A 12905-nucleotide genomic window follows, 5' to 3' on the forward strand; every position below is an offset into this window, starting at 1 on the left:
GGGCTACAACTTGAGCTATGTTTTTAGGAGTGGGTCTATTTTGTTAGCATCTTGCACACGTGCACAAGGTCAAGGTAATATAGTCCCGCTTATGGTTTTGTGCTATTCCATTGCTTGACAGTTGGTGGCTCCAACGTGCAAGGAAGAAGATTACTGCGAATAAGTGAAGGGGAATGTAAAATTTGGGTTTCAAATTCTTCAAAAAACCCCCCATCTTTGCAGATGTTTAAGGAAGGAAATGCAGTAGATATATTGTCTGTCAGGCTTAAATGATACACACAATGCATTTGAGCAAGAAAGACTGAATGTAAAGACAACTTTGTTAAACTCCAGTGTACCTTTATCTCAAGGTCCACTTAGCTTTTTCTTGAGATTTAACCACTTCTTAGTCTTCAACAGCCACGTTCGCATAGTTGCTTTTGAGCAGACATTGAGTTAAGTTTTCCCATGTTTGATCTGAAGTAATTACTGAGAGAAGTAAGGTTAAAAGTCAGTGGCATTCCCTGACATTCAATAACTTCCTTGGAAAACTTATCCAAGTCCCTGTTTGGTCCTCTCTGGAATGAAACAAACATGGAAGCTCACTTGGACCATATGTACACACTGATCCGAACAAACGCTGCGTTGTATCTGTAGCAGCAGGGTAGGAAGTATCATCAGTCAGCTGGTTTTAGTTTAGCTGGTTCAGTCTGATCTCATCCTGGAAACAAGTGTTACACTAAACGCCATCAGAAAGTCTTCCTAAAAAGAACAGAGGAGTGAAACAAATAATGAGATGCAAGCGACAGTTTGGTTTCCTAGGCGAATATCATGATTCACTTTTATTAAAAGCATCATAGCTACAATTCATCATACATGATGTCTCAAAAACAAAACAAAAAACAAAAACCAAAAAGACAAACACCAAAAAAAAAAAAGAGGAAATAAAAACATTTACATGGTATGTCTGTAAACTTCAAGGCTAGATAAGAATTTTGAGGTAATGCTCTTCAGCTTGCTGGCTAAAAGTAACAAAAAGTCCATTTATTTTCAAGAAAAGTAGCTAAGTAATAAAGGTACCTGATTATTTTAACTCTTTAACACCAGTGCATCAACAGGAACAGAGTGAGACAAAATTGATTGCAGTACTTATTTGTCATCATTTACAGTTTTAGTTTAGATTTTCTATTCATACGACACTTGTGGTTATTCATATAGTGTGAGTGTGTGTGTGTGTGTGTGTGTGTGTGTGTGTGTGTGTGTGTGTGTGTGTGTGTGTGTGTGTGTTGGGAGAGTGATGTTGGGACATTCAAAAGCTGCCTTGGTTATTGCTGTCTCAGCATTACACAGGACAACACGGAACTTGAAGGGGAAGGTGTCTTCCAGACAGCAAAAACTGATCTCTCCCCCTCCGTCCCAGTTCTCTCTCTGCATCTGCTGGGCTGGCTGTGATGGCAAATGTTAATGACCTGGCCACAGTGTGTGTGTGTGTGTTTGAATGCATTTTCAAATATTTCAACCCCTTGCAGCGCTCGACTTATCTTTGAAACTTGAACTGGCCTCGGAAAATGGAAACAAATCAAGCACTGCCTGCACTTTTCAAGTATTTAAAACCTACTCCGCGACCCGAGTTGAACTTCATATAGAAACTTGTGAATGAGTTTCAACAGAGTTTCCAACTCCGTTGAAAGTGTGTCTCCGTCCCGTTTCGGCCAGGCCTGGTGTCAGTGTGTGACTAGAGAAACAGTCTTAAAAGAGAAGGTCACTAGGGAGCAGCACTTGGTCTGACACTATCGCGATATGAAGAAAAAGAAAAAAAAAAAAATACAAATAAATGGATTTTAATGTGGCAGCGACTGGGAAAAAAATCAACCATCTCATGTGCCTCCTTTTAAACAATAAACCTGAAACATCACATCCCTGTGTGGACCACCTCCAAATCCATTCACAGAATCCTCCAAACGGGGACGGCTGGTTTCAGCGGCATGAAGCGGACCAATCAAAAGGCCTGATTGGTGGCAGACCCAGCCTGCCTGCCACTCCTGAGCCAAAAACCAGCCGCCTCGAAAAGAGAGACAGGATTCAGATGTGGCAGTGGAAAGACTCTAGACTGGTATTCAAACAGTGTGGGACTGAGTTTAACAGTATTGGTTCAGTGTGCACGCACACACGCACATAAACGCAAAAAAAAATAAAAGGAAATCCGCTGCAGGGACGAGTCCTCCCCAGAAACAGTCACATAACAGAGAGGGTTAGTGTAGTGGTGGACATCTGAACGTGCGTGTGTGCATGTGTGTGCAGCTAATGATCAAGTATGTGTTGGAATATGCGTGTTGTGGTAGTCAGTGTGTGAGACTGAGTTTTAGGCCAGTCTGGTTTCGTTTTTTCCTCCTCAAGAGTCTACCTGGTCTGATATGTGAGAACTTAAACATCTGCTCTGAAACCGAACAGCTCAATCTACTCCATTACCCACAATTCATTTTTGCAGCAGCTTCGTCAGACAGACAGCCGGGTTAGCTGTAATGCTTTTTTAGAGAACCGATGCTAGAAGAAGCGCCACCAGCAGGCGTTCCTTCTCTTCTTGATGAGATGCTGCCAACAACAACAAAACAGTCCAGACTAAGAGGGAAGCAACAATAAAGATTTGAGAGCTGAAAGCAGCAATAATAATAATAACAACAATAATAATAATAGTACTATTGGAACCTTGTAAAGTCCTAGTTGCAGGATTGTGAGAAAAGTGTGGGTGCACCATTCACAGTGCACACAGGTCAACCAGACAGGAAGAAAGTCTTTAAAGAGGAGCTGAACTCTGAGCGAGCGGCTGTGAGGATTTTCCCTGACTACACTATCGATCAGAGAGATTTAACTTAAAACACACACACACACACACACACACACACACACACACACACACACACACACACACACACACACACACACACACACACACACACACACACACACACACACACACACACACACACACACACACACACACACACACACACACACACACACACACCTCATTCTCTCTGACGCATAGTAAATATACCTGGTCAAAAAAATAACAAAAGAGTGAGAGAAATCATCAACAACAATGTAAAGGGGAGAAAAAAAAAAAAAAAAAAACAGGATTCATAATAGTTTGGATATTTCTGGTGGAGGCGTGTAAACGTGGCGAGGGAGAGGGGAGGGGGAGGTCAGAGGTACGGAAATGTCCAAGGCCAGTCAGTTTGGGGTTTTATTTCAGTCACTCTTGTCCTTCTGTGAAGATGCCGCTGCCTCCTCCTCCTCCTCCTCCTCTTCACCCATCCTTCCATCCTCCAGGGCTGAATCATCGCCTCTCGTCTCCTCCTCCGCTCCATTCTCCTTTTCCTCAGCCAAGTCACTCTCTCCTCCTCCCTCCAAATCCTCCTCTCCTGTGGTTTTAAGCCCCCCCTTCTCCTCCTCCTCGTCCTCCTCGTCCTCCTCCTCGTCCTCCTCGTCTCTTGGGGGGTTTGTGGTCACAACGTTGCCCCCCAGCGCTCCAGCCATGGCGTTCTGCAGCTCGGCCAGGGTGGAGGCGGTGGGGAAGCCGGGCAGACTGAGCCCCCCGAGGCCTGGAGGTAGGAACATGGAGGGGTAGAGGAGGCCGGGGGCCATGGTGGAGAGGAGGAAGGGGTTGAACGCCAGGGAATTGGCTGACATGCCGGCTGCAGCTAACAGGGCCGCGGCGTCACCGTTGATGGATGCCTCCGCTGATGATTCAGCAGCTGGGATCTGAGCTCCGGTTGCATCATTAACAGATTTCTCAGCCCCTCCCTTGCCCCCTTTCTCCTTCTTCCTCGCCTTCTTCTTCTTCACTCCTTCCTCATTACCATCAGCAGCCTCCTCCTCCTCCTCGTCTCCCATCTCTTCGTAGTCCTCTCCCTCTTCTTTTTCCTCTCCATCTCTCTTCCTCTTCGTCGTCCCTGCCTCATCACTCTCTCGTCCCTCTCCCTCCATTGTTCCGTTGGTGTTCCGTGAAGTGTCAGCGATGGCGTTTGAGGCGGAGGCCGCAGCTGCTGCCAGGTTACCTCCAAACAGCCCGCCTAGGCTGAACATGTTTGGGAGGCCGGCCATGTTGGACAGGCCTCCGATGCCGGGCAACATAAGGGGCATCATGGAGGCGGCCGCGGCGTTGGCAGCAGCGTGCTTGGGGTCGGTGGTGTGAGGGAAGGCCATCAGACCAGCAGCCAGCTGAAGAGACTGAAGGCTCTGGAGGGACGACAGGTCCATCCCTCCAAACAGACTGTTCAACAGCAGAGGGTTGATTCCTCCTGCAGACACACACACACACACACGGCAGGGTAAAAATGAAGCTCTTCAGCACAAACACCAACAGTGTGTGTGTTTATAAAAAAAAAAAATGCCCAAACTGATACTTTTAAAAAGAAAAAAAAAAAAAAAAAAAGTATATATTTAAAAAAAAAAATAAAAAATAAAAAAAAGCACAAGACGAGCACAAACCGACAGTAAAGAACGACTTGTTTATTGCTAAGGCCATATGGTCAAAATAAAAAAAATTTAAATGTAATGATTGAAAAATTAAATGTATTAAAAATGTAACAACAATAACTTATTTCACCAGTAAATGACAAAAACAACCACTAGATGGAAAAGGGGTATTTTACAATAACTCTGAATGCACCACGAGGCTGGAGAGTTTCAAGTGAACACACCGTCTGTTTTTCCGACAACGGCAGCTGCAGACTGTTACGTCTCGGTGTTTAACGTTAGCTGTCAGCGTTTTAACCGTGTTTAATCCAGCTGCTAGCTAACGGTAGGCTAACGTTAGCTGCTGCCAAGTGTATTATGTTAACTAGCGTCACGTGCAGCGATGCTTCTGTTGCCTCGGACGTCCGTTTCGGAGCATCAGAGGGCGGCGCTGGCTAGGGCTGCACAATATTTTGTTACATCGTCTACATCGCGATGTGAGCAATGCGCGATAGTCACATCGCAGGACGTTGCGATGGTGACGCAAAAACTTTTTTGCTGCTTGATAGAAAAGTAAACTTTCACCGTTCTCCTTTTACATGATCGTTAGCGGCCGAGCCTTTCCCCTTTAAGACAGGTAGCCATGTGGGCAGCGTGTGTATGTGACGTAACGTTAGTCCGATGGGGGTTGTTATGGGAAGTGAAGCTCTCCGTGTGTAGTAAAGTAGCGTAAGCAGAAGCTGCCGGTAGGTAGCTGCCGCTTACGCTACTGTCACGCTGCAGGTAGTGAAGCTGCAGTGGTCAGTGTGTTATGTTGGCTAAAAAGACGAACTAAATCACCTGAATAATGCAACATTACCACGGCGACTCCCGGGCCATTTTTCACCGCATAAAGCTGCTACCAGCCAGGCTAAAGCTAATATAGTTAGCCTAAAGAAAAAAAACGACTAACGTTACGGTTTTGGAGCTGCGACGCTGGAAACATAACTCTAATCTACAGCAGAAGTCTGTGTCTGATATAACGTAATTTACACTGATTCAAGTGTTCTTAGATACACAGTTTGTTACTACATTACATGTCATTTAGCTGACGCTTTTATCCAAAGCGACTTACAATTCTTACATATCAGAGGTCACACACCTCTGGAGCAACTAGGGGTTAAGTGTCTTGCACATTGGTTGATGTATCGCATTGGGAATCGAACCCGGGTCTACCGCACCAAAGGCATTTGACATATCCACTGCGCCATCACCACCCCTGTTACTAGTGTGTGACATGCAGGCTCTGCATGCACAGCAAACCACCAATCACAATCTATGTTGATCAATGTATCAAACAACCAAAGCAGGCCCCGCTAGTCGACCACAACCTAAAATTTAGAGGAAGCAACATGCATGCATTATTACTATCATTCACTTTAGCCTGGATTGATAGAATAGCCTACAATGGGGTCATGTCAGTCAACCGGTGTATTTAACTACCTAATGTCCCTCTCCAAAATCTCTTCAGAAGAGTAGTCACAGTGCTTGCTTGCTTTGGTGTTTGTAAAGTATTAAAGTTCATCAAGAATGGTTCACATTCATTTTTATTTTCTATTTAGATGCCCTCCCCTACAAAATCACCCCAGTAGTCAAGAATGATATATTATTTTTTATTAGTCATATTTTTTCATATTGCGAGATATAGCGCAATGTAAGTTTTTTCCAAAATCGTGCAGGCCTAGTGCTGGCATTTCAGTAGCACCGAAATCCGTGTTACTATTCGGTCTGGTAGATACCGGTTGTTAAGGCACCGGTGCTGTATAAGCACGGGGTTTCGGTACCCAACCCTGACGGCAGACCTACTGCAAGACCAAGGTTAAAAATATTGTGTCTTTACTTAACATACATGTGGATTATGTGTGTGTTGAACTGGTTGCTTTAGCTGTAGTGTGTACCTGCAGATGAAACAGCAGAGGCCAGCGATGCCTGGGCAGCCTGAGCTGCTGCTGCTGCCTGGGCAGCGGCAGCTGCCTTGGCAATCTCAGATTTCGGTCGTCGCCCCCGACGACGGACGCCCTCCTCTCTGACTACAGGGCCGGTCAGAAGGCGGTCAAACATGGCTTCTGGAAGGAAACCCTGTGTGGAGGACGATTTTAGGTTAGAAAACAAATTCAATTCACAACGGAACTGCAAGCTAGCAATTGGAGAAGGTTGGGCCCAGAGGGGCTATACAAGGAAACAATAACGCAACAATTTCCATTCATAACCACCATTTCTGAAGAAACATTTAGTACACAGTGAAATCAGTAGGCCAGTTGTTACAAAGATGTAACTGTTCATAGGTTGTGTCCTGCTTACTAACCGACTGTTTCACGATGTCCGTCCAATCAGGGGCGATGGAATACTCTGGGTTCTCCAGTAACCATCTGGGAAGCTCCTTCATTGGTGGAGCCATGGCCCCGCCCATCTGTGGAACAGAAAGATGAAAAGGAGTTTATCATGGAAAATAAGTTCATGTACTTTCAACATGTAGACCAGTGGTTCTCCAACTTTTTTCAATAATGTACCCCTTTTGAAATATTTTTTCAGCAGATTACCCCCTGAAAAGTGCGGTAGAAAAAAAAAAAACTATATATAAAAAAAGATGTACAATTCAGCGCTGCGCCTGTTTAGGCTAAACAACAACCTTGTAATTGAAACACTTAAATGCTAGCCTACTTTTTAAATGTTTAGAGTCCATCACTAAATGTATTTGTTATTATAGTATAATTATTTTAGGAATTATGCATTAAAAAAAAAATCTCACATACCCCCTGCAGTACTCCAAAGTAACCCTAGTACCCCATTTGATAAACACTGATAACCTTGGCTTTTCGATTTGGATTATGATTATTATTAGCACATGTAATATAACTGTTTTGAATGGAGACTCCTGATGTGTGCCAGCTTACCTTGCGTCCATTGCGTCTGTTCACCACAGGCACTCTCTCGTCCCCAGTCAGGGTGTTGATGTCTATCTTGTTGGGGTTTCGACAGCGATGGCGCTTCTGCTTGGGCTTAGAAAACTGAGACAGCAGTAAATCTTCACTCTTCTGTCATAGGAAGACAAAAAACAGAGCGGTAGGTGTGAATAACTTGTGGCTTAGAGAAAAGACGGCAGGAATAAACAGCAGCAACAAATCATTTTGACATATTCCTGGATTAGGTTCACACTAAAATGACTAAAGGTGAAGGACAAAAAAAAATCTATTAAAGAAAATCAGGAAGACGTACTGGTGTGAACCCAGTCATGTCCATGGTGTATGTTGGGTGCTGCCTCAGCCACTCTCCTAGCTCTTTGTTGGAAACGGCTGCCTCTTCCTCCTCCAGACTGCCCGAGGCAAGAGATCTGGCACTGGGGCTCTGCTCTGGGACGGTGAGGGGTCTGTGGGCATGGGCAGCATCCTGAACCCCCTCCACACCTGAAACCTTTGTCCCATCACCATCATCCTGAATGTCCAAGAGGGACACAGAGAATGGAGGAGAAGGAAAGACGCATTTCAGTCAGAAACCTCACAATTGAAAGGTTTATTGTAACAGCAGAATATTGTGTTTGGCGGCCAGACTCCGACCTCATCCATCCCCAAAGATTGGGTTTACATGAGATATTGGGGAGTGATGATAAAGAAGCTTCCCCCTGGCTGGAGCCTGCAGGTGGATGCTGGGGTGGAGGTGGGGCTTACAGAGCAGTCAGCAATATGGGAGCAGGGCAGCAGCGTCACTGATGAGCAGCTTAAATAGAACGCCAAATTGATGGGGTGTGTTTAGTAAATGATGCGGCGTGTGAAGCGTGTCACACATGTATACAGCGGTGCAGCTCCAGTTGCCTGCCTGGACTAGCTCGCTGGCGTCGCCCCATTTATTGTAGATACTCATACCATCTTGTTTTGTGTTGGTGCGATGCTGACAACGTTACTGTCTATTAAAAACACACACATACCGCTCCTGCTCTCTTGTTGCCCATGAACAACAGCTCCAGGCCTTCCACATTTTTCCTGCGGCCCCGCCTCCTCCTCATGATGGGCAGGTCAGCCTCCAGTGAACCATTGGCTCTGTGTCCGGAGGGCGGGGTTTGCTGGAGCAACTCCATCTGGGCTTTGAGGGAGGGGCTTGTCACCAGGGCACTGGGGAAGCCGGCCAATGAGGGAGAGGCCTTGTGGTGATGGTGCATACCCTGAGCAACAAATCACATCAGTTTTAGTTCATTGACTTGACTTTGCTTTAATGTAAAAATTACAGTAACATATTAGTTTCTTGTAGGATCATCCTAAGGAACTCAATGGTCTGAGTGTGAGTTTATGCGAGCACCTTGGTGAGGTCTATAGCCTGGCTCTGGGACTCGACAGCAGAGTGGCTCTCTCTCAGCTGAGCCACCATCTCCATTAGGTTACGTCTCTTGGCGGCCCTCTCTGCCTCAATCTCAATCTTCCTCCTCCTCCTCCTCCTCTGTCGAGGCACTGTCAGGCTCAGAGCGTCCTCCTGCAACATCAGGGTAACAGTCACACCTGTGTCTGCCTAACAGCAGCATCTTACCTTGGAGCTCGTCATATTATTGCTACTGGTACTTCAGCAACATTTAGCAATGATGTTAGCAGTATCTTTATTTACAAAAAGAGTGCTAAAAGTATGATTCTAATTTTAGTGTGTGTGTGTGTGTGTGTGTGTGTGTGTGTGTGTGTGCGCGCAAACACTCACATGAACCTGTGGTGATAGTGTTTTATCCTCACTCCCACTGTAAGGTGTATGGATGCCGGCCATTGTCAGCTCTGCTAGGCTGCGCCTCTGCAGCGGGCTCTCTGTCACCGTGGCTACGGCCGCTGGGGTTACTGTGGAGCCATGGCCTGGCAACATGTTACTGGGGAAGTCAAAGATGTGGCGTCTGTTGACAGGCCACTTGCCCTTCAGGACGGCCTCGCAGATGTTATCCATCCTGTTGATCATCACTCGATCCTGAAGGGTGGAGAGAATGGAGAGAGGTAATGACGGACTATTCTAGAAAGTGCGGTTCCTTCTCAAATAGTTCCCACTACAGCATTTAAAGTTACAGGCTTATATTAGAGACATGCCTTCTATTTGATTCTATTTTACCAAAAAAACACCCATGTTGACGAATAAATTTCCAGCACTAATACCATCAGTACAACAACTGAGTCATGTCATACATCGCACTCTGCTGCCTTGAGTTTCTCTTTTTTTTACGATTATTTTTTGGGGCATTTTTAGGCCTTTAATGACAGGACAGCTGAAGAGATGAAAGGGGAGAGAGAGGGGGGGGGAATGACATGCAGCAAAGGGCCACAGGTTGGAGTCGAACCCAGGCCCGCTGCGTCGAAGAGTAAACCTCTATATATTGGCATCCACTCTACCAACTGAGCTATCCGGATGCCCCGAGTTTCTCTTTTAACAAAAACATTGTTTTCATTCAAAACTCGCTGCACAGATGTTCCACATATAAAGCCTGTAAAAGGTTCAAAGTGTTGACTGGAGCTTAACAACGATTGGAAAAACAGCAGTGTAGAAGCAACTGAACTGAGCGAATGACAACTGGGTGTTTATGCCTTGGGTTTATTAGCGACTGGCCTTAATTTGTAACTCACCTTAGGCCAGAATGAGAAGGTGTAAGCGCGGTCCTGTAAGGCCTGCAGCGTCGAGGTTTCCGGCAGGTCGTCGGGGCAGAACCCATCTCTGGTTTCGTTTTGAGCAGACGTGCTCAGAGATGCGATACTCTCCTCATCAAAGTTCTTCTGCTCTGACGCAGCACTCGCTGTGTGGAGAGAGGGAAAGTCACATTGCCACTCTTAATTAAAAAGGGTTTCCAAATTGTTATCAGGGGATCTAAATTCATTTCATTCTCTCGCCCCTGGAACTTATTAAAACACTTCCAAGTCATGAGGGGAAACCCCAGAAATAGGCCTGTGACTGAGTGTGGTGTCAGCAATGATGGGGGCCGACAACCAGGGAAAATAAACTGGTTAACAAAAGGGATTATAATAAACAAGAGTACAGCTAAAACAAGACAATTGAGACCTCTATGTTGTGTAAAAGCTACATTAAGAACTTCACATCATCATCTTCCTAGTTAACCAAATCCTAAACAAAAGTGTGAACACTGTGCCCACAGAGACCAATGACTCAGACTATAACTCCAAGCTAATGACAAAGCAATAAACTTTCCCCTTACCTTCAGCCTGAGAGGATTTCTCTGATTTGTCATCTTCATCCATCCTCTCTTCCTCTTCCTCCTCTGGGCTTTTCTCTGTGTCAGCTGACTTTGGAGATTTAGGAGACTCTGGGTTCTCCCTCTCCTCTCTGTCTTCCTGCTCAGAAGCCTTGTGGCCCAGTTGTGCTTTAGGAGAGGCGTCGGGATGTTCAGTGGTCGTCTCCCTCTGGTCCCCGAGAGAGTCAACAGGAGTCAAACTCTTCTCTTCTGTTAAGTCTTTGTCTTGGTCATCTGCTGGCGTGGAAGTCTTGTCTCCTTCTCCACTCTGCTCTTCTTTCTGCTTTTCCTGCTCCTCTTTTTCTACTTTTGGCTGGACCTCCTCTTCTTTTTCTTCTTCTTTCTTCACCTCCTTTCTCAGTGAAGCAGCGATTTCATCTTTCCCTTCTCGGTCCTCTCCCTCATGTTCCTTCTGTTCAACAGGAGTTTCAGTCTTGGTACATGGAATGTCGTTGGCATCTCCTTTCTCCATTTCCATTTCCACCTCCGTCTTCACCTCCTTCCCTTCTCCCTCCTCCTCTTTAGCTGCATCAACGGCAATTTTGGCAGAAGCCGCAGCGCTCGCCAGCTCTGCGGAGGTGAGGAGGGGTGCAGGGATGCTTTCTGTTGCTCCCATCCCCACTTTGGTGACCTCTCCCTGGACTCCCATGCTGACACCAGGCCCTCGCTGGCTTGTAAATCGCTGGTGGGCGTCCAGAAAGGCCAAGGTAGGGTCGTTTAAGATGTGATAATCTGTCCGGCTTACGCCGTGCTTAGAGGCCCCCAAGATGAGGTCCCGGTCGTGGCGGCCACACTCCCACCACTCCGGGAGGTCTTGGGAGGGCTGGCAAAGCTTGAGGCGCTCAGAGAGCAGTGGGTGGGGGAGAACCTGCTCACGGATGCGACGTAGCAGCTCGATGCGGTACAGGGTGCGAGAGGCACGCTCCTCTGTGATGGGGTCGATGATCAGCGTTGGGTCTGGGAGTTCTAACGAGGTAAAAGACAGAGACCGTCCTCAATAATTTTTCTCAAGAACATGCAAACAAACTTTATTTGTTGTTATTTTAGTGACGGAGCAACTGCACAATACATAACGATCAAAATACCCCTTTGCGCCTTGCAGTAACCGTAAGCAATTCATTTTCCTCTTACCTGTATCAGTTTTGACCTGCATTCTGCAGACCCGTTTACACATGGCAATGAACGAATAGTAATATTTCTCCAAGCTCTCATCCGTTTTCTTGTCCAGTCGAGCAAAGGCCCTGAACTGTGCCCAATCAAATTTCTGACGCTGGGTATCAAAGACGACTCCGAAGGTGGATACTACACGGTAGAAATCAGCCTCCTCACGACGAGTCCATCTGACAGAGAAGACAAAATGTGTGAGCAAAGGTTCAACTCCAAAAAGTAACGTAGTGATTTGATTTCACTCTTTGGCATACTTGAATACTGATTTTCAGGGTGCAATGCTGTAGGGCAATTATTTAATAACAATCTTGTGTATACATATATACATAGGATAATTATACGTAATTACGAGACCTCATATGCAACAATACCTTTGTCTTCTCTCCTTGTAGTACATGGCTCCATCAGTCATCAGGGGGCTGGCGGTCATCACTGGCGATGCCTCTGGCACGAACTGCCCACCTTTGGCAAAGTAAGCACTTCCTTTAGCCAGATACGGGCTTCCTTCGGTCAAGAATACCCCCGCTCCATCTTGGATGTAAGTTGCTCCTGCTCCCGGTGTATCGGTAACCATGCCGATGGCAGGCAGGAACTCCCTGCGTCGTCGTCGGCGACCGTCAGGCCGGCTGAGGGCCTCTTGGCGGAGCTGCTCCCTGCGGTTGGAGCGCTGGTAGGCCGTGATGAGGCGACGCAGACGGGCAGTCAGAGCTGAGGCTGCTGGCCAATAGAGTCGCTCGTTGGAGCCCGAAGCTCCGCCCAAAGCACTTTGACCGTTTTCACCTGATTTAGCTATATGAGGGGAGAGAGGACAGGGAGGAAACAAAGAGGAGAAAGATGCTGTAAGGAGCCTGTAGGGTTAGCCTGTGGCAGTTACCAATAGGGGTGGGAATCTCTAGGCAGCTCACGATTCGATTCCGAGGGCTACAATGCGATGATGAAACTATTATCGATGCATCTTGATGCATCGACATTCTTTATTCCTATACATGCTTTATTTTTTCTCACTGTGTGACCATTAATTCATTAATTCACTCACTACTTTTAAAACATAGCGCATGTTTAA

The 12905-nt window shown here is 46.3% G+C and overlaps 1 protein-coding gene across 2 annotated transcripts in view; it reads right to left on the minus strand.

Annotated features, from left to right (window-relative positions):
• Positions 1-788: 788 nt before the first annotated feature.
• Positions 789-12905, minus strand: part of chd7 (chromodomain helicase DNA binding protein 7) — an 80489-nt gene continuing 68372 nt past the window's right edge. Inside the window, exons 29-40 of one of the 2 annotated variants that reach the window (XM_039816407.1) lie at positions 12214-12631; positions 11807-12015; positions 10640-11641; positions 10056-10222; positions 9154-9408; positions 8767-8937; positions 8399-8632; positions 7693-7908; positions 7371-7511; positions 6782-6886; positions 6375-6555; positions 789-4280 (exon numbers count right to left, since the gene is read on the minus strand). In XM_039816407.1, the coding sequence (XP_039672341.1) occupies positions 3229-4280; positions 6375-6555; positions 6782-6886; positions 7371-7511; positions 7693-7908; positions 8399-8632; positions 8767-8937; positions 9154-9408; positions 10056-10222; positions 10640-11641; positions 11807-12015; positions 12214-12631 (4151 nt within the window). In that variant the 3' untranslated portion in view covers positions 789-3228. The remainder of the gene's footprint in view (positions 4281-6374; positions 6556-6781; positions 6887-7370; positions 7512-7692; positions 7909-8398; positions 8633-8766; positions 8938-9153; positions 9409-10055; positions 10223-10639; positions 11642-11806; positions 12016-12213; positions 12632-12905) is intronic. The other variant, XM_039816406.1, reaches the window with a different exon arrangement.

This window comes from Perca fluviatilis, chromosome 11 (genome assembly GCF_010015445.1).
Source record: "Perca fluviatilis chromosome 11, GENO_Pfluv_1.0, whole genome shotgun sequence".
NCBI lineage: Eukaryota > Metazoa > Chordata > Actinopteri > Perciformes > Percidae > Perca > Perca fluviatilis.